Raw genomic sequence first — 26,930 nt, forward strand, 5'->3', positions numbered from 1 at the left:
GAGAGAGAGAGAGAGAGAGAGAGAGAGAGAGAGAGAGAGAGAGAGAGAGCAAACACAAGGCATACTAATCTGGGTCTCCCGGTCTCCAGAGTCTGACTTCTTGGGTATTTTTACATGTAGATGTGTAGATAATTGGATGAGTAACAGATTACAGATGGGCAGTAACTGATAGAAAAATATAATTTTAAACATTTTTCTTTCTTCTTTAGAACAGCCACTGCTGCTTAGATGAACTTGGTGCTGAGATGCTTGCTTCCTGAAGCATATGGTATGGGGGCTGCCGTACAGAGCTGGCTCCGAAGCTTTCCATCAGCACAGGCAAGCGCTTCGGAGTTAACCATTTCCTGTTAGCAGCTCGCTCTGTTATTGCCTGCAGAACCTGTTGTCATCAGGATCTCCCATATCAAGAAAAACAATATAGCTAATCAAACTGGGCCTGACATACTGCATACTCTAGTCAAATAGTGTATCCTCTTGTGTTCCACCAAAAAAAAAAATTCTGGGGGCCCTAATTATGCCACCCCAGTCATCACTGAGAACAGGGCACCACACCCATGCTGTCTGATGCCCACTTACGTGCTCACCCTCAGTTAGATGCCCCTCATGTCCTACTTAGCATTACAGAGAGGCATTTTATTAAGGCTTGCGATCTCAGAGCCCAGACCACCCTAGGCAGGTGATCAACAAACGCCTTTTGTACCGACACATGAACACCTCAGCCATGAACTTATCCAGTGCAGTGCCTGACTGTGTCAGCTTGAACATAGATTTGAGGGATATTTTTTAAGCAGCATAAGAGGCTGGGGGAGGAATTCACTTAGTGACTCACAGCTGCTAACTGCAAATGTTAGGCAGCGGTGGCGGCTTTCATATTCTGCAAGTTTTGCAGGCTTCCATTGTTAAGACGCTTTCTAAATGAGGCATAAGTCACAAAAGCATCCCCACAGCTCCTCGCTGCGCAGAGAAGGGGGCGGGAGCGATGGTTAGTCAAAGGATCTGATGACATCCGTGTCATCCATGAAGGCTCCCACCTGGAAGCCATCAGAGCCCAGAGCTTCACCTGGATAAATGGCTCCTGATTACAAAACCATTGTGCGGTCTGCAATCCTTCACATTTTCTGAAGGCTGAAAAGCCTTCCACTGAGTTTGGAAGGGACTCGGGACATCTCATTTCAAAATATTCCCAACTGGTACAATCATCACGTCAAGCCGCAGCCACTGGGGAACCGTAACTTGAGAGAGAGCCATTGGCCAGATTCTTCCTATATGTAATAAGCTATACAGATTCTTTTGGGTGGGGTGGCCTTCCCATACAAAGGTTGAAATATAGATTTGATTTCCCCGGGGCCATTGGAATCGCAGTAAGACCAAAGAAACAAACTTCAAAGTCAACTTCACCATCCTCCAGCCCCCAGGTTCACCGCCCCCAGCCCACCCCACTGAGGTCCCCACCACAGATCTCCTGGCAGCAACGTTAGAGTTGACTGCCTGAGTCTGGAGGTCCATTTGTGCTTTTGTTCCTCCACAAGTTCATTTTCCTTCATCTGAAAAGTGTGAAAGCATCACACTCTGGCCATTTCTCAGGACATCACTGCCTTATGAAGATTCCCAGGAAATTCAGCAGAAACGCTGTCACTTTGCTCTTAACTCTTGGGTTCATTAGGATCCCCGATCCAGATGAAGAGCCCGCATTACCCCATGGCAGAGTCTTTCTTCTACAGCTTCAAACGCCAGGTCTCAAATATGACGCGTCTCAAGCTGTCAGTGATTATACAGCCACTCATTTCTGGGTTCCTCAAGGCCGAGGCTAAAGCCAAATTCCCTGGCCACATAGCTGCTCAGAAATACTAGGCTAGTAGCGACCCTGACCTACTTTCTGTACAACACCCAGCCACAGGGGAAATCTGGGAGGCATTTGGTCTAACCTCACGCTTTTTAGGATCAGAATGGTGACAACCATCAAAGCAAAGTCAACTGTCCAGGTTCCAGCGCTAGCCCGCATCACATCAGAACATGCTTCCTTTTTCTTTTTCTAGACTTTCCCCCCTCCTCGTGGCTCATGAAAAAGACACAAGAGAAGTCTGAAATGATCACCGAATGCCCCAATGTGTCTCCTAAGTAAAGACCCCTTCTGTAAGTTGTAGAATATTAACCTAAAATACATGTAAGATGGAATTTGGAGGCTCACACTCAATAAATTAATTTTGGAGGATGGAGCTCATCATTTTCAAATTCAGTTTATATATTAAATATCTCTAGTTTTTCTTCAGGCTGTTAAGAGCATTTTTAAGTTATAATTAAGAGATTTCGTCTCCTATCCCCCATGCAAAGCCAAATTATAAAATTAAAATTTCAGTACTTTAATTAAGCCTGTGTAAGGTCACCCAATTAATTTGAAGCAGCTAAATATGATGAATTTCTGTAAATCACAGGGACTGATTTATCATTCTATCAACCACAATTAATTCTGTGGGTTTTTATTTCCATGTTTGGGTGGCAAGTATTGAAATTCCTATGTGTGTCTAACTGCATCAAGTCGGAAATAAGACTTGTAATCTGAACTTGTCTCCCTGCAGCTCTGGAAACGAGCCAGGAACAATGGCACATACCTGTCTGTGAGTGCAGCACTCAGGAGGGGTTCGAGGCTAGCTGGGGCTGCAGAGCAAGAGCCTCTCTCAAAGGAAGGTAGGGGAAACCAGACTATTCTTTCCCATCCTTTCTAAGGGGCTTCGCTCCCAGTGAGGCTCAGTACAGTGTTAAGGGACCGTGGATGCAACGGTACCGTGGATTTATGGATATAAGCATCCAAGGCCTCTCTCTCCACTACTCCTGCCCCGGGAGCATCCTACAGTGAACCTGTGCTCAGTTCCCGGGCTCAAAATGTCCTACGTTCTGACACCTCTCAGTCTAGGACTAAGCATCCTCAGGCTCATTTCCTCTTACGTCTGTCTTTTCCCTCGGAGCAGGCAACACGAGAGTGAGCCTTCGGATTAACGTGTCAAGAGCCCTGGCGTCTCTTTAATGAACGTTTTCCTGTCTTCCCAGAGCCCCTGACTGCCTCACCCCTGGAGCTGGGCAAGAGCTGCCACTGTGTGTTAAGCCACTAATAAAGGCCCTACTCAGTAATGACTTGGGGGCTCTCCAAGGAGAGGGGAGTGAGCACTGGGGTCATTAACTTCTAGCAGTGCCCCTCAGAGCCTCTGACTTTTTCGCCCTTCTTGGCCTGGCTGCCGAGTGCCAGTGGCCGGGAAGCACACAGGCTGATGCTTCCAAGTAGGAAAGGAGCTGAGCCTCCAGACGATGGCTCTGCTTTGTGGCACGCTTGACTGCTTTGTGACACAGGGACAAATCTGTCTCTCCCAATGGCTTTCGAAAGCAGTTTTCCAAAGTGACTCTTCAAAACACTCAAGGATGAATCATTAGGACATTCCAGGTTGATGAGAAGCCATGAAGGAAGGAAGGAGATGACAGCAAATGGAAGCCATCTTCTCTGCCTCCACAGAATGGGGAAAATGAAGTAGCAGCACTCAGAACCCGGGGCCCCTACCCTGTTCCTGTCAGGAGGTCCTTCACAGTCTCCTGGTCCTAGAGGGCGAACTCTTCTTGCAGGGGTTGCTCAGTACGTTTGACGTTATTCCCAAACCCATTTCAGCTTAAAACCCAACCTGAGTGGTGCTGATGTAGCTCAGGAACCTTGAGGCTTCTTCATCCAGGGACTGAGCAGGGCCTGCCCAAGGCTGAAGCTCTATGTGCCACCGGGGACCCTGTGAGGGACAGAGAACACAGTCAGAGTGTGAAGATGGGGGCTCTGGGCCGTGCAGGAGGAATATTGGGGCCAGGCGACCAGCATGTGGATACAGAGCCGCTGTCATTTAAGGCCACCTAAGCCACAGGAGGGCATTGTAAAACAGTCCAGGGTCCAAGTCAAGCAGCTGGTGACAATGACCCCTGGGGACTGTCTGATCATAGACAAACTCCAGCTGGCTCCAGCTGATGGTACCTTAACTGTGGCAGGGTACCCATGACACCACTTCTCATACAGAGGGAAAAGGTCCTTAGCATTTACTGTTTTCTAAGGTTAGAACTTTAAGGTTCTGCTTCCTAAAGGGCAGTTCTAGGGTTCACAGCACCACAAAGCTAAAGTTTCTTCCCTCATGGGGAAGAAACACACAGGTCATCTTCCTTAGCACCAGGGAGATGGACAGTAGCACCTTCTCCTGAGCTTGTGTGGGGAGGACAAGGATGCTGAACTGTGGAGGGTAGCTTTCTATTCGGGGTGACAGCCTATACATGTCCTCGGAGGACTTGACTACTTCCAGTACTAGGTGGTTAGTGGTGATCCTGAGCCTCAGTTACAACAAGTTACAGCAAGAGTGGGTGATGGAAAGGCTAGTAAGACAGCGGTCTGGGAGAAACACAAGTGGGAACGCCTGTGGGAAAGGGAAGCTTTAGTAAGAAGTCTTCGCTGAAGCTCATAGCTCCTCTCCCAAAGGATCACCATTTGGAGACCTCCAAATAACTTCATGATTCCAAATGAAGACAAGGACCCAGGGAGACTTCTAGGGTCATAGCACAGGGGATCCTGCAAGATAGTCACCAAGCTCATTGCATAGTGAGGAAGGGTCACAGGAAGGCCTTAGGACCAGAGAAGAATACCATTATATACATGCATGACTTTCCAGGTAGGGACTGTGGCCAGAGCTGTCACTACCACCACCCCAACCAAGAGAAACATTTGAACAAGCTAGTCATGAGACACATTAACACAAATAAGATTGTCTTCCTTAGATGGGTCGGCCTAGGGGACTCTAGATGAAATTGAAAACGAGAAGGAGCAAGGTCAGCAGGGTCGTCAGTGTAAAGCAGATTTCTGGGTTTGGAAGATCAGCCTCCTTCTGCATGAGCATCTGAGATACATGTAAACACTTTGGGAGTGATGAAATACTGGCCAGGGTTGGACTGTATTAAATGTTTATTGTTGCACAGCCCACAGGCTCAGCAGCTCCCAGGCAGACCGTCCCACCCTGAAGCTTAAGATCATGAAGTTGCTCAAGATTGACCAGCTGCTCTGATCTCCCGCAGGCTGCCTCTTTCTCGGGGATCCGTTCGAGGGACTTTGGCCTCTGAAGGCTTAGCAGGGTGTTGCTTAGTTTATCATCCTGCTGACTTTTTCCTGAAAACCCTTGGTGGTTTTTCAGAGTCCTCACCAATGATGTATCCACTCAACAGGGCATGGTGACGTTCGTTTGTAATCTCAATACTGGCCCATGCTGAGGCAGGAGGATAGCACACCCCAGATTACTGTGATGGTTAATTTCAATTGTCAGCTTGATGAGGTCTTGGACTATGGCGGCTGGGCTTCCGGGCATACCTGTGGGTGGTTTTCTTGGCTAGACCGAGATGGGAGGACCAGCCTGCCGTGTGTAGCACGACTCGCAAGGCTGTGGTCGCTGAGCGCATAAAAGGAAGAAGGGGCTCTGAAGACAGCTTTCATTGCTGTCTGCTTCTTGACTATGAACGCCATGTGTTCTGGGGCTTCCATCCCCTGCTGCTGTGACTTTCCCACCATAATGAACGGTCATCTCGAACCGTGAGCCAAAATTAACCCTTAAACTGCTCTTGGCAGATTATTTTACCAGAGCAGCAGGAAAGAGACTGAAACAGCTGAGTAGGGGGGAATGTAGCCAATCCCGTCAGCGAGGCACCTTTGCTGAGGACAGCCCTGTCTTGTAGCTGTTGTTACCCTGTGAAGGTGGAGCAGAGAGCGGCAAGGAACTCTAGCTAAGCTACTTTCCACCCCTCATTGATGTTCTCTCTTTAGATGCTGATAACCATTCATTCAATCAGTATTTATCAAGCACTAGCATGGATCAGACAGGGATAAATGTTGCCTGGTCACATTCTTTGTTGAATGGAGGAGACAGAGCGTTTTCAGCAGTCTCTTCTCGAGCATTCACTTACTTGCAGGAATGCAAGAAAGACAAACATCCATCAACTTTGTCAACTAGGTGGCTTGGGCAAACAACAGCCAGGGCCTCAGCAGGACACTGGGAACCTCCAGCACTGAGGGACTGAACAGGATTTCTCAGGGAGGCTGTTTACAAAGGTGTGGGCAGGGTTTAAGGACGCGTAGGAAAAACTGTGATGCGCGTGCTGTGGAACAATCTCGGTACACCGCCGCAAATAGGAAAACCGGGCTGACTGATAGGCAGGCAGGATTCTCAGGGCAGGGAGAAAGCTGGGAAGAAGAGCAGAGTCTGAGGATTTTCAAACCAGATAAAGAAGAAGCCACAGTGGAAGTTCATAAACAAGGTAAATGAGCCTTGGGACAGCACAGAGATGAAAAGAAACGGGATAATTTAAGTTGTAAGAGTTGGCTGGAGACAAGCCTAAGCTATCGGCTGAGCATTTATAATTAATAATAAGTCTCTGAATGGTTATTTGGGAGTGGCTGCCAAGACACAAAGAAACTCTGCCTCTACTGGTGACACCAGAGAACCCCCTGGGGAATAAATGGTATGGAGACCATCTGTAAGAGAGGAACAGTCGATCCTTTTACAGAAGCCACCTTATCTGACCCGTCCTCCAGTCTCCTGCCTCCTATTAGCCAAATCCACAGGGAAGGAAACTGAGGCTGGCCCCTGCAGTGAGTCCCCACTGCCCCCAGGGGTCCAAGCTGGTGCAGTACAGTGGAGGAGACACAGAAGCAAGATTTGAGCAAAGAGTCATTCATTCGTTCGCTCATTCGTTCTGTGAGCATTTGTGCCTCTCACGCCAGGCTCTTTGTTCCGATTCAATGCAGGGCACAGCTGTGTCACACAACAAATGCTAGGAGTTCTCTACGGTATACAACCTATTATATTGCGAGGAAATGGGGTCCTTGAGGACTGTTCACGACCAATGCACAGAAATGCGGATGTGGATCGTGGGGAAGGGTTGCTATGGCTACAAGCCCCCCAAACACAGCGATGGCTTTCTAGAACTGTTAAAGAAATATGTTCAACCCAGCAGCGACGTTGAGCCAGCCCAGGCTAGCACCCCGAACTGACTCTGCACGTCAGAAACTACGAATTCCTCTGGTTAAATGTAGGCTCATCTTTCTGCAACCTGATACTTCTCATTTCCAGCTAAATGTTGACCACAAAGAAGCTAAACACGGCTGTGCGGGTGGATAATGTAAGTCGAGGAATCTCAGATGGAGGGCTAATCGAAACAGACCACGATAAAAAGCCCTCAGAAGTGCTCTGGCTTGCTGCTTTGGTTCTGCTGTTTAAAAAACATTTCACATAAAGCAATGTTCATATTGGAATCAATCTGACAGCAGGTCGTGATTGTTTCCCCATGGAAACCACTAGCTTTTATCATCTCTTTCAATTATCATTTGTCTTAATTCTCCACTGCACACGTCAACATAATGTCCTTCCCAAATTCCCACAAACAGAATTCTATGAGCACCTTCAAATACCCCAGCAAGTTTAACAGAAAAGAGTAAAACCCATAATTTTCTTTGAAAAAAAAAATGATGATGGTTTCGCTCCACACAATTTCCCAAATGCCAGGGTGCACTGTGTGCCTATTATCCGTGTGCCTCAAATATCAAGTGACCATAACAACGCCACCTCCAGCACTCCCAGGTGGTGGGGTTGTGGATTCCCAGACCCATCTGTCCAACAGAGGACTCTCAGGCAGGCAGAGTGCAGCGGCTTAGCGGCAGGTGGCTGCGAGGAGAATCACTTTGTGTCGGTTTGTCCGCTCCCCACCGGCCTGTGTGGAAATGTCAAGTGCAGCTTTACAATGAGTTGTCACACAGAGGACCCTGCCTCCCCACCACCAAGGGAGGGGAACCCCTCTAGGCCTTTGTAATCTGCACTCTGGCTTACTAAGACCCGAGGCCTTCCCAGGGAGGGGTGGGGTGTCTCCTCCTAACACAGAGCTTCTTGGCAGGGCAAGTTTCTGAACTCTTCAGAAACCTGTATGAGACCTCACCTAGCACTTACTCTGGGGTCTGTATCGCGAAAGGGAGGCAGACAGCTTTTTTTTACTCAGAACTCCAAACATTAAGGTCCAGGACGGCAGCCGGTCCTCTGCAGAGCTAGCTCCCATCACCTCCTGCTATGTTGCAGACATTGGAGGTTCTGCTTTCCAAAGGGTAAAAGCCTATGCAAGCAAGGGGGCTGACTCATAACTACACCAAGCACAGACGTGAGGTTTGGGGATATTTTTATCGTTTCTTATCTCTGCATCACATTATGGTTCTTTAAAAAAAAGAAAAAGGAACTGGATCTCTCAAAGCCAGGAAGCTGGATTCTAAGATTTTATTCCTAAAAGATAACGACAAATAATTAAAGCAATCTTTTAAAATTCTTCTTGCCTGCCAGCCTAGACTCATTAATTCAAGACAAACGCCTCACACTAAAGTGGTGTTAATCAAAAAGTAAAAAAAAATTTAAGCAGGCCCACCCATGACCTAGAAAAAAAAAATCATCAGTGCTGCCTTGTAAACGCTTTCTTTGTCTGGAAATTTAGAATAACAGTTCCCTTCCTCTCAAGCAGTTTCCTCATCCTCACAAATGATCTCATGCAGCCTGTGAGAAAGTTGTCAAACCAAAAACAGGGGCGCTGTGGGCCTTGGGGTAGACACCGCTGCACCGTGAGCCGTGGGGTAGATACGGCTGCTCTGTGAACTTTACTGTATGGCTTCACTCTGTTGCCCAGGCTGGTTTTAAAACTCACTAGCTCATACTAACCTCCAACTTGAGATGCTCCTGCCTCGGCTTCCCAAGTGATAGGATATATAAGCATGCACCAGCAGGCATGGCAGCACAAGCAAGTTCTGCCTGAGTTCTTTTTATACTAGGACAGGTAGGGGAAAGAGAACTTAAAGACAAGGCAAACAAAGAGGAGCATCTTATGGGCCCATCCATTCATGTTCAACCCAGTTCCTTTGGAAAGTCACGTGTAATGGGTGATTAAATCAATCAGGAGTTTTGGCCATGATAGAACATTTGGAGTCATCTTTTTATCAATGAACTCCCTAAAGCACATTCCCAAGCCCCTGGAAGGCTTTAGAACCAACCATTTTACACCAGGAGAGGTGGCCAACAACAGGTTCTCCGAACCTTGGCTGTGTCCGAGGAAAGGGACCCAGCTGGACATCCTTGATTCAAACTAAACAGGACCCGGAGCTAAGTGTGTGTTGATGTGTTGATCAGGGAAGCCAAGGCTTTCTGGGAGAAACAAACCAAAACAAGTAAAATAGATTTATTTAGCAATTTTGTGGTAATTGAGAGCATCTGTGGGTGGGCAGGGAACAATGATGGAAGGCAGCTGTTTATCCCTCTTCGGAAGAAGGAGAGGGTGACGGGATGGGAGCTGTGGGGGAGGGGAGCCGCGCAGTGTATCTGGACAGAACATAAATCCAGCCTCGCGGAAGGGTTTGTGGGCACCAGCCCCTACATCCTAGGCTGCCCTTAGACACCAGAGTTTCCAGGACTTCTGTTCCTGTCTTGGTTCTCAGACTCAGGCCTGACTTAGAAAGAGCAAAAATCGGTCACGTGTTTTGTAGTGATTTCTCACATGCTGGTACCTTACCACAAATTATTGAAATGAGAGTTGAGTCTCGAGTCTGGATCAAATGGCTGAGCACATTGTCTCGCCCCTGAGCACAGCAATGAAACCTGGATGGGAGGCAGAGAGACTTCTAAAAGAAGACGAGGAAACACTTGCAGAAGATCAGGAGGGCCTGGGGAGAGGGGCCTAGAACTCATAGTCCCATGGAGTCAAATGTAACCTTTCGTTCTTTGCCATGGTGCAGTCCCCACTCAGGACTGCTAACACAGAGAGAAAGCCCAGTGCAGACCGCCCGTTCAGTCTAAGTGAGGGAAGGAAACTGCTGTTCCCCAGGGAGAGCAGGAAAACCTCCCATCCCCCAACTTTCCCAGATCTCCATTCTTGTGTCCCAACTCCAAGGCAATCCCACTAAACTGCTGAAAGCGAAAGTGGAACCCAAAGGACATCTACTATTCAGAGGAAAAGACTGCTCATGGTTTGAGCGGAAGCTGTAGCTCCAGAGAGTGGTGAGTCTGTCTCCTGATCCCGTTAGCCCTGGGCTGAGCTTCAGCCATAGGATATGTGCACCAAAGAAAGCATGGGCAGAGTGTGGCTTCTTAATACCCAAACCTCTGTCTGTTCAGAGAGTCAGAAGCCATGGGGAAGCAGATGACACTAGGGCCACCGGGAAGAAATAGCAGCTGAGGAAATGCCACAGTTGTTTACGAAGACCAACCCACTCCCAAACTACGCGTGCTCAGATCTGACCCAGACTAGCTACTGTGGCACATACCAAGGAGCGGACCTAAAACACTACAGACACGTTCCAAACATGACTGACATAAAACTCACCACCCACACAGTTTCCCATCCCAGAACCAATTGCCTGAGCAAGAACAATCTAGAAGGAGAGATGACTCAGTGGTTAGGAGCACTGCCTGCTCTTCCAAAGGTCCTGAGTTCAATTCTCAGCAACCACATGGTGGTTCACAACCATCTGTAGTGGGATCTGGTGCCCTCTTAAGGAAGAGACCTGGTCAGTTGTCCTCATCAACTTAGACCATGAAACTCAATATGGACAAGTTCAACAGAAGCACCATATATGGGGCTGCCCATGCATGCTTCAGCATGGCCACGACATAAAGTTCATTTTCATTCAAAAGACTTGCCTTGGCTCACAGGTCTCTGACTTTAAGTCTGGGGACAGTTGGGTCTGTGTTTCTGTGTCTGTGGAGTCAGGTGAGGCAGAACACAATGATGGAGAGGCCAGAATGCTCCTCTCACGGTGGCCAAAAAGCAGAGCAAAAGGAAGGGGCCAGGTTAAGATAGCCTTTAAAGACTTGCACACAGTAACCTACTTTCTCCAAACAGGCCTCACCTCCAAACCAAAAGCCACCAGCTTAGGACCCTCAACATATGAACTTGGGGGACACATTCCATATTTAAACCATAACACCATAGAAAACTGGCTAGAACTTCATGCCTGAGCCCACTGAGAGGAGTCCCATATAAAAAATAACATTATTATCCATAGTGTTTAAACCCAGAGGCTTCTTGATTATACTCACAATGTCCAGGATGCAACCCTAACTACTAAGTATGTGAAGAATCAGAAAACTCCCAGCTGGGATGAGAAAGGACAATCAATGGACTCCAACAAAGGCACAAAACTCGAGGAAATATTTTGACCAAGACCAACAAGCAACTATTATAGAAATCCTTTACATAAAGCAAAATTATACACTTCTGAAACCAATGAGAAGGAAAAAAGACGCAGCCAAGACCTGGGTGCTAAAAAGAATGGACATTTTTGGACTATAAAAATATAGCAACTAGCATAAAATCTCAGTGGATGGATGAGGTGGCAGAAAGAATATGACAGAAGAGTCAGTGGGTGCAGACGGAGCAATAGAAAGCAAAACTGAGAGGAAGAAAATGACTGGGGCAATGGATGGAAAGAGCTTGAGGTGGGGGACACTGGATCACCAGTTAGGAGTTTATACTACCCTTGCAGGGGTCCCAAATTCTGTCTCCAGCACCCGTAATGGGCAGCTTGCAACTGCCTGTATCTCCAGCTCCAGGGAATTCCATGCCTTGAGGGCACTAGCACTCACAACACAGAGAGAGAGAGAGAGAGAGAGAGAGAGAGAGAGAGAGAGAGAGAGAGAGAGAGAGAGAGAGAGAGAGAATTAAAAGTAAATCTTTTAAAAGATGTTTAGGGACCTGTATGTCAATACTAAGAGGTCTAACATTCATAGCCCTGATATCCCAGGGAGTTAGGAGAAGAGCACAGTGTACAAAAGTAACATTCAAAGAAATCATAGTTGAAAGACTCCCAATTTGGACAAAATACTTATATCTAAAGCAACAAAGGGCTCAGCACACCCCTAGGAGAAACACTCACAGAACTCCGTATGTGGGGCCGGAGGGTACAGCCCAGTGGTAGAGCTTGCCTTGCGTGTGTGAGGCTTTAGGTTCAATCCCCACACTACCATAAAACCACAAAATGAATGATTTGACTTCCATACACATCGTGATCAAACTACTAACACTAAAGACAAGCAAGAAAAAGGCTGAGTCTCTGTTAACGTTGTAACCAGCAGGGCTGGGTGAGAAAGGACAGAAGCACCTCAGGCCATGGGGTAGCTCTTCCCTGGGATGCTCTCGGTCAAGCTCCAGGCCTCTCTCATTTCCACCAAGTTTATCTGCCAACTGCCTCTGGCGGCAGCAGCAGCAGCAGCAGCAGACATACTGAAAGCCACAGCCGGAGAGGCATTTTGAACCCTCTTCCCATCAATCTGCCACCGCAGCGTCATTGCACGGAGTATGTGCTGGGCAAGGGACAAGGGAAATCAAATCATCTCTGACAGGAAAAAATGCACGATGATCCAAAACCTTGATAACGTTTAGGAAGGATGGAAGGAAGGACAAGAAGAAATAAACACTCTAGATTTATTTTCAAAGTTATTCTGCTAAGTTAGAAAGAGAAGCCAAGCAAATTAGAGTAGGGTTTTTTGTGTTCTTAAACTGACATTTTTTAATTCCCCACATTTTCTGTGCATGTCGAAATGGCTCTAGTCTGGGTGAGATTGAACACCCCAAGGTAGAGCTAAGAGAATGAAACGCCATGTATTTTTGGATTTTATCACAGGCAATAAAACAAGAAGCCAGATACCTGGAATAGATCCAGAGGGAGGCAGAGGTCTCCATTAGTTTGCATAATCCAGATGCTATACAGTATCAGCGTACACAATGGGGGTTCAAATGTCAAATTAGGGGTTTCACCGAGGCCACATATCTGCTGGGAAAAGAGAGGAGTTTCTTTTCTTTTAGAAGTAGGTTGATATAAAAATATTTGCCTAGGAACGCGAGGAAAAATTTAGGAAAGTATTAGCCATATTTTTCAGAACTGTTTTGCTGTCTGTCTGTCTCTTTCTCTCACACACGTACAGACATAAACATCCTTTTCTACATACATATATAAACTCTTCATAACATGACAGGTACCAGGATTCTAGGAGCTTAACATCATCTAAATCAGCGTCCATCTGCTAAGTCCATAGACTTGACTCAGACAGAAAGGGAAAAAAAAAAACATTAGCACCCCAAACAAAGACATTTCCTTAAAACATGGGCATCTTAGGACAGCAACCCTATAAGACCATTTCCAAGATATCCAAGTAGCTGCCAACGAGCTGATGAGGGGGCAGGGCAGGAAAGCCAATGTGTGGAGCTGATGAGGGGGCAGGGCAGGAAAGCCAATGTGTGGAGCTGATGAGGGGGCAGGGCAGGAAAGCCAATGCATGGAGAAGGAAACAGGAGGGGGTCTGAGCAGAGAAGGAAGTGGGGCTAACTCTCAACCCCCGCCCCTCCCCCACAGTGGTCCACACGGGAGCCAGGGTCTCTTTGTTAGCTCTCAACCACATCAGTCCTCCAACCTCAGCCAAAGCAGGAAGAGTGTTGACATTCTAGACTTTATACAAGAAGCAAGCTTTACCCCAGCCACCAGGAGTAGGGAATGCGGCAGAAAGAACGCAGCCAAGTACAGACAGAATCCCCAAGACACAGAGCGGCAGAGTCACCCGACAGCCACTGCCACAGCTGAGAAGTGGGGACGTGTGCACACACTGAGGGGAGGCAAAGCCCTCACTGGCAGTCAGTTGGAGCGATGCTTGAGCAATGTTCCACAAGGAAGGGCACGAGGAGGGCAGCTCAGGCAGGTACGAGAGAAAGAACCAAGCCGGGCGGTGGTGGCGCACGCCTTTAATCCCAGCACTTGGGAGGCAGAGGCAGGCGGATCTCTGTGAGTTCGAGGCCAGCCTGGTTTACAAGAGCTAGTTCCAGGACAGGAACCAAAAGCTACGGAGAAACCCTGTCTCGGGGAAAAAAAAAAAAAAAAAAAAAACCAAAGTACCCAGAACCCCAGCTAAGCCCCATACCATTCAACACGTGGTTAGGAGTATCACTAGTTTCCAGACAAAACTGCCATATCCCACACATCCCATTGGACATGTCGCCAGATGCACATATTTCAGGGTTAAATGTACACTCCTTCCCATTAGCTTTCATTTTATATTGTCCACATTTTGTAGCATTCACATCATCGCTCTCTGACCCTTAGATACGGAGAGGGTATGTGGGAGACCCGGGAAATCCATCCTGGCACTTGGAGATAAGGCTCTGGTTCCAGGACATTCTTTGCATGATTCTATATTTGTCGGACATTTTTCTTCCTGAATGCACTATAAATTATAGTGCCTGACACATTAGAAAAAGCCCAGAGAAGGTTTTCTGTGGGCAGCTGCCAAGAGTGTGAAGCAAGGCAGGCAGGGCTGGCAGCATGCCCCGGGAACCCACAGCACTTAAGCCTCAGACCTAAATGGAAAGAAAAATCTGCCATCTTTCTCACTAAGTGCCCCTTTTCTGACCATGAGGAGTTGCCAAAGGAAGCAGACCTTTCTGGGGTCGGCTAGAATTGGCTTGCCACTGTGTAACTCTCTGGATTTGGGGTTCTTTGCTGCAAGAGAGCGAGACTCTCTAAAGTTGGAAGTGATGCTGCCAGTGGCAATGACTTTCCCAGACCTTTTCCCCACTGCAGACACGAGCAGAGGGGGCAGATTGTGCAAATGAAGAGATCAGATCGCAGCCGAGGAGATTCTGTAAGCATTTTCACAGTGTCCTCTGCTTCAAGATCGTGTCTTCTATATATGACAGGGGAGCTGCACCCATGGACTCCCAACAATTTGGTTGCCTGAACAAGACTAATAGAATGATAATACTAGTTGCCATGCCAACAGGGGCAGGAGAAGTTGCACATGGCCCCACGTCTAGACAAAGAGTAACTTCGTCTAGATGAAACGGTCGATGCTTGCTGAGAGAGTAAGAACTAGTCTCCTCCAGGGGCACCCACACAGGCTGTCCAATCCCAAGTGCTCAGCCCTAGACACATGTACGTATGAGCAAAGCTAAGTGGGCTCCGTAGGTCATATGAACATGTGTGCATGCACGCACAAGCACACACACACACAAGTAATAATAATTAAAATGGAGATCATGTATTTGGGAGGAGAGGACCCTGGGGTAATTGGAGAGGGGAGAAAAGGACGGTTCATGCACAAGGCTCTCGAAAATTAGAACTATTAAAGAAGAAAACAATAACTTTCTTTCACAAGGAAGAAGTTAAAAACCAAACACACACACTATATGAGTGTGTGTGTGTGTGTGTGTGTGTGTGTGTATGTAAATCTAGAGAACACAGTCTACTTCTGGCTTTCAATTTTACTTGTCTTGTGCATGTAAAGGATAATTGTCTTGTCTTGAAAGGAGCATCACACACGACCTAGACCCACTCTCATATTACAATTAAGGAAAATGAAGCTCAAAGAGGTGAAGGGACAAACCAAAGTCACACGTAGGAGGTGGCAGGGGTGACACTTGGACACCAACACCACACTTGTTCTCTACGCTGTGCTACCCCATTCCAGCCTATTCTCTTTCCCACACACGATTTTCTTGGTCCTATTGACAGAACATACTAATAGCAACTCCAGAAGAGCCTCGCAAGTAAAACCACAATGGCTAGCCTGAACAGAGAGACTCCTTGGTGCGATGGGAACAAATTTATAAAAGCTGATTATCCATAAGATAGGGGACATACTAAGAAACTCACCAGTGACTCTGACAATGTCATGGATAGTTGATGCTCAGTAGTTAAGGAGGGTTAAACTGTCCACTGAAAGGACCCACGTAGGCTGATGGGTGGTGACATCGGGGTCACATGAGCCCCAGAATAACAGCAACAAATGAGACTTTGTTCTTCGCCACCTCCACCAACCCATCCTGGGCATGTCACAAGAGTGAGAAACAAAAATGCGTTTTTTTAATCCTCTCAAATGTGAACACACGAGTGTTTGTTACTGCAACATCACCTACCCTGTTCTGACTGATGCAGGCCCTGACCAGGCACCAAAGAGGTAAAAGATGTTTACTACTATTATGACCACATCTTCACATGGTCTTCCTAATGGCACCTGTCTTTGCTAGGGTTTCTATTGCCATGACCATGCAAGCTCTTATAAAGGAAAACATTTAATTGCAGTGGCTTGCTTACAGTTCAGAGGTTCATTCCATTATCATCTTGGCGGGGAGCACGCTGGCTTGCAGGCAGCCATGGTGCTGGCTACATCTTGAGCAGAAGACAACAGGAAGTAGACTGTGACACTGGGCGGTATCCTGAGCATTGGAAAACTTAAAGCCCGCTCCCACAGTGACTCACTTCCTCCGACAAGGCCAAACCAATTCCAACAAAGTCACACCTTCTAATAGGGCCACTGCCTATAAGCTGATGGGGGCCAAATACTACTACCATACCACACCTTCTGAGATTGAATAAAGGGGGAGGGGGGAATCAGCTATATAGAGATTCTTAGATAGAGAAAGAAAAGAAAAAAAAAAAAAAAACTAAAGACCATTCAGTGTCGAGACTCAGGGAAGCTAAGAAACACTCAGAATAAACCCAGAAGGAAGTTTTGGTGACAAAACCACTTCTTCTCTCTGGTATTTCCCAAGCGCATCTGACCTGTACCACAGTGAACCAGGCCTTTTACCCCTACCCAGGAACCCCCTCCTTATTCATGAATCAGTTCAAATCCTGTTTATCCTTGCAGGTACAGATTAGCCATCGCTACTCTTAAAAGTCCTAATCCCCAGAGCTGTGTGTAAAATAGACAAGCAGGGCAGATGCCTTGTAGTTATTCCTCTTGCCTCTCACTTTGTACTTACTGCTTGTGATGATCTGATGCAGAGGAGTCAACTTAACTAGGCTACGAGCCTTATGAAGACACAACATGTCCTGCTTCCCGTGCAATCCCCCACAGAACTGGTTCCAAGAAACATTTTTGCATTGGTTTAAATGCCAGAGAGGAAAGACCATAATACATCTCTTGGAGTCAAAAACAGCTTTTTTATTAATTGGGGACGGGATAGGAAAATTCACAAACTGGGCTTTGTAGAACACCTTAAAGTAGCTAAACATAACTGTTCTTTACTCAGACAGAAATAAGTTGTTATGAATTCCGGAAGTCTCTGATTCAGTTCTGTTCACATAAAAGTAAAAATCAGGGGCTGGAGAAATGGCTCAGCGGTTATAAGGAGCACTGGCTGTGCTTCCAGAGAATGCTGACCCGATTCTTGCATCCATGCGACGGCTCATAGTCATCTGTAACTCCAGGTCCAGGGGATCCAACACCCTCTTCTAGCCTCCTCAGGACCTGGCAGGAGCATCGTGCCCACACACACATGCAGGCATGCATAAAAATAAACAAACAAATAAATAACAATTTTTTTAAAGTTAAAGATGACAAATAGATTAGCCCAATCCTTGAGGAGACTTCAGGAAAGCCAATTTGGAGAGCTTAAAACATACCATGAAAGGTTAGCATGCATGAACTGAGGAGATGGCTCAGTAACTAAAGTGCTTGCTGCCATGAATATTGGAGTTCAAATCCCCAGAACATAGAGAAATGACAACTGGGTGTGGCAGCTGCTTTGTACAGAGGATCCCAGAAGCAAGCTCACTAACTAGATTAGACATATTGTCAAGCTCACTAACTAACTAGCCATATTGTCAAGGTCACTAACTAGACTAGCCATATTGTCAAGGTCACTAACTAGACTAGCCATATTGTCAAGCTCACTAACTAATTAGCCATATTGTCAAAGTCACTAACTAGACTAGTCATATTGTCAAGATCACTAACTAGACTAGCCATATTGTCAAGGTCACTACCTAGACTAGCCATATTGTCAAAGTCACTAACTAGACTAGCCATATTGTCACGCTCTGAACTCAAGTGAGAGGCCCTGCCTCAATGAGCACAGTGGAGAGCAATCAAAAAAACTCCTGAGGTCAACCTTGGGCCTCCACACTCACACACACAAATATGCAACCACACACATGCAAACATGCACATACATGAATAGAAACAAGGGATTTCTTGGTCTGGGGCTGTAGCTCAGGGGTGCACTGATTTCCTAGGATGCTGAAGTTTGAGCCTCCAGCATCACCAAAACCAGAAATTAATTTCATAAATGTTTAGAGGTTAAACCTTTATATACTAGTCATTATATATTATAGTGGGAACACTTTGGGAGGATGAGTCAGGGAGGCTGAGACACAGTCTCAGCTGTGCATATGTAGCTGAAGGCTGACCTCCAATTCTTCTGCCTTGGCCTCCAGAGGGCTGGAACTCTAGGCTTACAGCAATGTGGAAACACTCCAGCCGGTCTCCACATCAGTTACCTGATATTTGGAGTATCTCTGCTGTGAGCTCCTACTGCGAACAGCTTAGTTTATCTCTCTAGCAATCATCTGGTTCATTCCCAGACCAGCTCACATCAGTTTCATGAGTTTTTTGAATGACAACTTAATGGAACCTTAGGCAAGTCCATAAAGTGTGTGCATAGAAAAGAACAGGGTCGGTTCTGTTAAAATAGAGTCAGTGAAGGTAGGTACTCCTGACGGTTTTTGAGACGTCCCCCACAGACTCATGTGTTCGTAAAAACGGCGTCAGTGAAGGTAGGTACTCCTGACAGTTTCTGAGACGTCCCCCACAGGCTCATGTGTTCATAAAAATGGGGTCAGTGAAAGTAGGTACTCCTGATGGTTTCTGAGATGTCCTCCATAGGCTTGTGTGTTTGGATACTTGGCTTCCAGCTTAAGGTGTTGTTTGGGGAAGTGGGGTCACTGGGATATTGTGCCGTAGGTCATAGCTGCCTGCTCTCTGCTTCCTGGCTGGCGCCTTGTAAGCAGCATCACCAGTAGGCTCCACTGCCATGAACCTCCGTTGCATTTCCATTAGGCATCCATGGACCTCCATCGCATCTCCAGTAGGCTCCCACTGCCATGGATCTCCATCAGGTCTTCCACACCTGGATGGACTGCAACCCCCGAGGCACAGGCAAAGACAGCCCTTTCCTTCCTTAAGCTGCTCCTGGCAGGTATTTTCTCACAGTGCCCATTCTAAAATGCTGTATTAGGTATGGGTGAATGGACCGTGAAAGTGTATCTTAACCACTACAATCTCAAAGCATTCTGCACTTACAGTGCCTCACAAGTGCCAAGCCATTGCTCCGTTTGAAGAAACCAACTGGAAACTGGAACGGGTGGGAGATAAAGTTTCAATGGGTTTTTGCAAGAGAGGTTGTAAGGCGATATTGGCAAATGAATATGCTTGCCCATCTTCAGCTAGAGTAGACCTCACGCCTCTGTGATCTACCTACTTTTTGCTACCTTTTCCATAACCGGCCTAATTACTGTAAGTGGGTGACTGTGGCTACAAGGCTCTGACCCAGCTTGTTAACAGGATAGCCATGGAGACTGCACAAATGCTAGCCAGATATGCTGCAGTGCTATTGACCCGCACAGGAAGATGCCAGCCCAGTGTGAATGTGTGACCAGAGAAACAGAACCATTAATCAACATGGACGAGAGACGGAAGAGATGGCCCGTGACTTCCTTTATTTACTTTCACAAGAAACTGAAATTGTCAACCTTCAAAGATTTGCTTAGCATTGACTAGTTTTACAGCATAGAACAAGGGCTCGTTTACAAATGAAATAACACGAAAATCAATCACATTGGGGTGGCTGGCCATGGGCTTCTATTCTGACAAGAAAAAGGAAATACAGCTCTTCTTCCTGGTATAGCTTCCAGAGGCCAAGGCACACAGACCTGGCCCTCTGTAGGATGAGGATCTCAGGGCCAGGAAGCTATAAGATGAGCCCTCATCATAAGATGGTGGGGAATGGCCCCCACTTTATAGTCTGTGGTCCACAGCAGCCTGCTTCACCTCTCTGGAGTTTCATTCAGTTAAACTCAGCCCACAGGGAAGAGAGTCCTGAAGAGAAACCGCGGTCGTATGGGGGCCACTCTCAGCGAAGGGAACCAGCCTTCTGAACCCCATCTGCCCGTGTCTTAGCCTGGCACCCACCTCCCTGAGGAGTGACCCTTCACAGAAATCCCTAACCAGGCGAAACATCTTTGCTCTGGAAGCCCCATGAGTCACTCTGAACCTCTTCCCCATTGAGAGTTTACAGCGTCAAGAGGGCCACAGCTGCCTTCACGCCTGCACAGTGGAACTAGCTGCTTCACCTAGTCAGGGGTTTCTGTGAAGGGTCACTCCTTGGGGACGTGAGTGTTAGGTTAAAACATGGACAGTCGCGGTTGAGCAGGTGTGACTATCAGCAAGTGAGTGTGTATAAGAGTGTGAGTGTGGTTGTGCATGTGAGCTGTACATAAGAGATTGTGTGTGAGCGGGTGTGGATTTGAGTGTGTGAGAGTGTGGAGTGTGCTTGGGCGTGTGTCTGTTGGTCTGCCTGAGTGCCCGTGAGTGAGAGTATGTATGTATGAGTGTGTGTGCGTGTGACTGTGGATGTGTGTGTGTGTTATGTATGTGTGAGGTATGTATGTATAAATGCATATGTGAATGCATGTGAATTTGTGTATGACTTCAATATTCTTCAACACTTTCCGTAGCATGAAATTCTCTTCATTGTATTTTTGTAATTCAAAAAAAAAAAAAAAAAGTGAAGGCCCACTGCTGTGAATCAGTCCATGTCTTTATCACCCATGTATCGGCAATGCCCTGAGGACATCTGAGGGGACCAGATGAGTGTCCCCGGACAGCTTCCCCACTCCATTGCCCCTTCTCGCTCTCCCTCCCCCCCACCTCTCATTTTTGTTGCAGACTGCAATCTGTTCCTACTGCTTCACTTCTATTTTTAAACTGAAATTTTTGGTTTGAAAATAGCTCTAACCTAAGAAATCCTTGGATAAAAGACATAGAAAATTGAATTTCCAATGTCCCTTACCCCACTCCTTCCATGTCTGTATGGTTTTGTTATTAAAGCATTAGAGAGAAAAACACAGTACTCTCTGGTTTTACTGTGAACTTATTGACTGCACATGTGTGCTATTTTAACTCTCATGACAGGGTCTTTCCCAGTCCTATTTCAAAATACAATTTATACAAGCACACAGTACATCTTCTCATGCTTCTTGTCTCCGTGCATCACAAGGAAGAAATTGATGCTGTGTGTGTTAAATAATGCCAATCTTCTCCGGCTCCGTTTTTGTAAATAAGAACATTCCTTGCCCAAGAATAAGATCCAGGCGTCAGGTTTTCCAAAACGTTCTCTGTATCCAGGGTACCCAAATAAATTCAAGCCATTTCAGTTTCAAAGCTCACGTAGCTGCCTGCTCCTGATTGAGGGTCCTCTAAGAGCGCATTAGTTAAAGAAGCTAGGTCCCCCCCCATTTTTTTTGCAAAATGAATATTCGCTACTTAAAAGAACATTCCCCATCATGATTACATAATCAGCTCAAATTTGTTTTTAAGCAATGTAAGGCACACTTGAAATTCTACCTAACAGAAATAGCTAATGCCAAACTCTAAAGTATGTTAGTTGACTTGGAAAGTATCTTAGATGGCCCACTTCAGTACAGAACCTGAAATCTACAGGAATCAACATAGTTCTCTGCAAACTAGATTTCAACAGTAATAACCCATAGCAGAGAGTAGAAATGACACCGTCCGACCTCGGCCAGCCTCGGTCACACGCTCATTTCATCCTGAACCAGGAATGCAGCCAGGCTCCCCATTGATGGAAGGGGAACAATGACCACCACACACAAAAGCCTACGTAAGCCCCGGTGGGGTAACAACAGTGCAAACCTTTGTAAGGTAGGAAGGGCTGGCTGGGCCTCCACACAAAACTCACTGCAAACACAAGAAGTCACTTAGGTGAGAATGAGAATGAGGAAGAAGCCAGTGTAGCGGAAATCCTAAGCCGTGTAAGCCGAGTGGGAAGTCGCTGGTCTAAGAGATGCAACATGCAGACACTTGTTTATTTGTCTGTAACAAAACCCGGTGCCATCCTTTCCGCCAAAACTGAATACATTAGCGCCAGCAAGTTCATAATGGTACCTTGAGGTCTCCTTCATCTCCAAACACAGGGCTGGGTGTGCCAGACTCTGCAATGCATTGCTAGGCCTGAAAAGCTATGGGAACTTCTGAGAGGCCATGCCAGGAGCCATGTAACTAGGTGAACACACGGACTGCACATCCCTGCTGAACTTGGTCATGCCGATCAGTGAGTACCAGTGGCTGGGGTACCAGAGCCGGCTCACGGTTCACTTATCTTTATCTGAACGGAAGAGATCATGAGGCCTCACATCTGTTATTCACTTGTGGGTTCCTAGGAATCTTTCTAAGTCACATAGCACAAAATGTGCCATTTTGAAGCGTGCATTCCAACAGAGTGTGTATGTATACAAGTTGTGCGAGCACCACCACGGCCACTGCCAGACTGTTTTCATCTTCTCAAGAAGAAACCATTCCCAAGGGCCATCATTTCTATCCCTCCCTGCGCATAGCTCCTGACTGTACATTTGTCATTGGATGGGATACACGATCTTCGTGTGACTGTTTTCATGCACTTAACACAGTGTTTCAGGGTTTATCTGCATTTTAACACACATCAATATTCATAATACTGGTTGGCTAAACCACATTTTACTTATTCATTTATCAGTTGAGAGACACGCGGGTGGTTTCTTATTTCTGGATATTATAATATTGCTCTCTTTCTGCACAAGCTTTGTGTAAAAAAATAGTACATTTTATAGGGCTGGGAGATTATTCAGTGGACAGAGCACTGCCTTGCATGCATAGGATCTGTGCTCAAGGCCTCAGAAACCATGTAAAGCCAGGCATGGTGGCACACTTTGTAACCCCAGTGTTCCCGTGGAGACATGGGAGATGGGTGCAGGAGAATCCCCAGAAGGTCATGGGCCAGTGAGTCTGGCACATGCAGTACCAAACAGCAGGAGACTCTATCTCAAAAGAGACAAAAAGCAAAGCTAGACACGGAGGATTTCCCAAGACCTCTACATGCTTGCTAGAGCAGGGGTCTAGTTTAGCAGTCGAACCCTTGTCTAGCACACAAGTTCTGGGTTCAATCCCCATTACAACCAAAGAATAAACACCATTCTGCCTACTGCCACTGTGGCAGCAAAGCTCATCACTACTCCAGGCCTGCAAGGGGAGGGGAAGCAGGGATATAAATCACACAAGCTCAATAAGACCAAAAAGGGCATATGCTGGACATTTGTTTGTTAGAAGCTCAGAGAAGAGAGGATTGTGAGAGACCGAAAGCTTGACAATGGAAGAAAAGAGCTGGTGGGTTTATGAGAGAAGGCAAGGAACATTGGTAGGAGCCTGAGAAGAAAGGACAGCCACTAAGACCCCACAACCGGGAAAACTTCGAAGAATTGATTTTAGAATGGTACTTAGTTTGAACTGATTGATCTTTCTAGGCCTGCATTGGTATAAGAAATGGACCATGCAGGTCAGAGAAGAGAAACTGAACTAGCCATAGGAATTGGAGACGTGGCCAGAAAATGTAAGCCAGACCTTAACAGAATATTATACAGAAGGAAAGATACCAACTTCCCACTGTGTGGCTCGCTCGTGCCGTTTGCGTGTAGGTATTAAGGGAACAGTAACCCCAGACTCTGTCTGACAACCCTACAGTTATGTTAGAAGTCAAGAGCAGGTCCTAGTAGGCCAAACCTGTTGTAAAGCACTTGATGCTCACAACAGAGCTATGGCCACGTGAGAAAGACCCTCAAGACTTTATGGAGGTGGTCTCATGAATTCTCAGCATCTTGTTGAAAGTCTAGGACCATTCTCCTCATTTAGCAGATGATACAACTCAGGAATGAGTATCTCCAAGACTTGGTGGGACCCTTGAAGTTTTGTTTTCACACCCACACCAAACAGTCATACTCAGGTGGCCTGAGACCACTGCCACAATAGAGGCTGGCAAAAATTATTCTTTAAAAAGTCAGGTATAATGCAGCGGGACACCCCACTCTCTAGGACCTCCATAGTGGGACAAAACCCCAGACCCCTCTCCCAACTGGCTCTGCTTCTCTAGCCAGCCAGCAGGAGAGTTTCCTGCAGGTAGGATGCCTCAATACTCAACCCCATCCACCAGATCCCACAAGCTACTAGCCTCATCCCACCCCCAAACTCACCTGTTCTCCTATAACCTCAGTGGAACTCTGAAACACAGCTTGCTACAACACTGAGGAGACCAAGAGAGAGGCCCAAAAGAGTGAACCAGAAGAGAAGACAGAGAACAGGCTTAGAGAGACCTCAGTGCTCCCTGAGACACAGACATTGCAGTACAGAGCAGACCAAGAACAATTCCCAAAGACTCAGACAGCCACTGAAAGAATTGGACCAAGATGAAAATAGATTCCTATCTATCCCCATGCACAAAACTCAAGTCCAAATGGATTAAAGAGCTCAATATAAATCCGAGAAAACTGAATCTGATAGAAGAGAAAGTGGGAAGTAGTCTTCAACGCATGGATACAGGAGACCACTTCCTAAATATAACCCCAGTAGCACAGACACTGAGAGCAACAATAAATAAATGAGACCACCTGAAACTGAGAAGCTTCTCTAAAGCAAAGGACACAGTCAAATGACAAAAAGACAGCCTACTGAATGGGAAAATATCTTCACCAACCCCACATCAGACAAAGAACTGGTCTCGAAATATATAAAGAACTCAAGAAATTAGATATCAAAATTCTAAATAAGCCAATTTAAAAAATAGGGAACAGAACCACACAGAGAATTCTCAATGAAAGAATCTCAAATGGCCAAAAGACACTTAAGGAAATGTTCACCATCCATAGCCATCAGGGAAATGCAAATCAAAACAACTCTGAAATACCATCTTACACCTGTCAGAATGACCAAGATCAAAAACACCAATGATAGCTTATGCTGGAGGAGATATGAAGTAATGGGAACCCATTGCTGGAGGGAATGCAAACTTGTACAGCCACTTTGGAGATCTGTATGGCAGTTTCTCAGAAAATCAGAAATCAATCTAGTCCAGGATCCAGCAAAACCACTCTTGGGCATATACCCAAAAGATGCTCAATCTTACTACAAAAACATTTGTTCAACTATGTTCATAGCAGCATTATTTGTAATAGCCAGAACCTGGAAACACCTGAAGAATGGATAAAGAAAATGTGGCACATTTACACATTAGAATACTAGTCAGAGGTTAAAAAAAAAAAAACTAACATCTTGAATTTTGCATTCAAATGGATGGAACTAGAAAACACCATCCTGAGTGAGGAAACCCATACTCAAAAAGATGAATATGGTATGTACTCATTCATAAATGGATACTAGCCATAAACAAAGGATATTGGGCCTATAGTTCATAAGCCTAGAGAAGCTAAGTAATAAGGTGAACTCTAAGAAAAACATAAATAGATCCACCAGGAAAATCAAAGTAGACAAGATCACCTGATAAAACTGGGAGTATAGGGATGGGGGGAGAAAGGAGAATGGAAGGGGAAGAAGAGGAAAGAAGGGGAGGGGCAAGGAGAACTTGAGAAAACAGGATAGCAAAGATGGAGGAAGGACAGAGCTGAGAGCAAGGAAAGAGATATCTTGATTGAGGGAGCCATTATGGGGCTAGCAAGAAACCTGGCTCTAGAGAAATTCCAAGGAATCCACAAAGATGACCCCAGCTAAGACCCTAAGCAATAGAAGAGAGGGTGCCCAAACTGGTCTTGCCCTGTAGTCAGACTGATAAATATTTTAAATGTCACCATAGAACCTTCATCCAGCAACTGATGGAAACAGAGGCAGACACCTGCATCAGAGCACTGGACTGAGCTCCCAAAGTCCAGTTGAAGAGTGGAGGAATGAGAATGTGAGCAAAGAGGTCAAGACCATTATGGGTTCACCCACTGAAATAATCTACCTGAGCTAATGGGAGCTCACCAACAACAGCCAGACTGGGAAGGAACAAGCATAGGACCAAACTAGTCCCTCTGAATGTGGTTGACAGTTGCATGGCTGGGACAGACTGAGGGGCCACTGGCAGTGGCACCAGGATTTATTCCTACTGCGTATACTGGCTTTTTGGAAACCTGTTCTCTCTGGAGGGATACCTTGCTTAGTTTAGATATAGTAGGGAGGGCCTTGGACCTTCCCCAAAGCAATAGTGGTGGGGTATGTAGAGGGAATGGGAGGAGGGGAGGGAGTGGAAACTTGGATTTGTATGTATAATGAAAAAAGGATAGTTTGTTTTCTTTTTAAAAAAAATTAAAAAGTCAGGTACAAACACTTCATGAGCCAAGAGCAAAATTAAGGATATTAATTAGGTGCTTATTAGACAAGATAAAAGAACCATTTTACATTTCTAGTGAAGAATGCAAGCCATAACAGTAATTAGACACAATTTTTAGTAATGCAGACATACTAATGAAAAAACTAGAACTTTTATTATTTATTTTGTCTCAAGGGTATTCAGGATTGATGTTTCTAACATTAAAATGTCTGCAAATGTCTGCCTGTAAAAGTAATTCTAAGCTCACAGACCACACAAGGACAGGTACAGAGAGGATGTGGCTCCCAGCCTGATCTTGCAGGCTGAAGCAAGTAAATGCTGGTTGCTTTGTGCCAAGATCTGCAGTGTTTCACCCTGTCTTGAAAATGAGTGACCTCAAAGGGAATGCAGAGCAGCACTGAACAGATTCAGGTGGCTTCAAACCCACTGGCTAGTGCCAGGAGCAATAAAGAGAAGCATTCTTGCAGCCAGTATTACTGAGTGCCTACTATGTGCTAATACGATCACAGTCAGTTTGTAGATCTGTGAGCAAGTCAGAAGAGCCCTCCAAATTCATGGGGGTGAAACTGCAAACAAGAATGAGAGAGAGAGACAGAAACAGAGACACAGAGAGAGGCAAGGCAGAGAGAGACATAAAGACAGAGATGACA

At 46.2% G+C, this 26,930-nt stretch overlaps 1 protein-coding gene across 1 annotated transcript in view; it reads right to left on the bottom strand.

Annotated features, from left to right (window-relative positions):
- Window positions 1-26,930, bottom strand: part of Mettl24 (methyltransferase like 24) — a 74,932-nt gene that overhangs the window by 20,316 nt on the left and 27,686 nt on the right. Inside the window, exon 2 of the mRNA XM_050138104.1 lies at window positions 3,666-3,764. Coding sequence (XP_049994061.1) covers window positions 3,666-3,764 — 99 coding nt within the window. The remainder of the gene's footprint in view (window positions 1-3,665; window positions 3,765-26,930) is intronic.

This window comes from Alexandromys fortis, unplaced genomic scaffold (assembly GCF_014885135.2).
Source record: "Alexandromys fortis isolate MF-2015 unplaced genomic scaffold, M_Fortis_MF-2015_v1.1 scaffold_14, whole genome shotgun sequence".
Classification (NCBI taxonomy): Eukaryota; Metazoa; Chordata; class Mammalia; order Rodentia; family Cricetidae; genus Alexandromys; species Alexandromys fortis.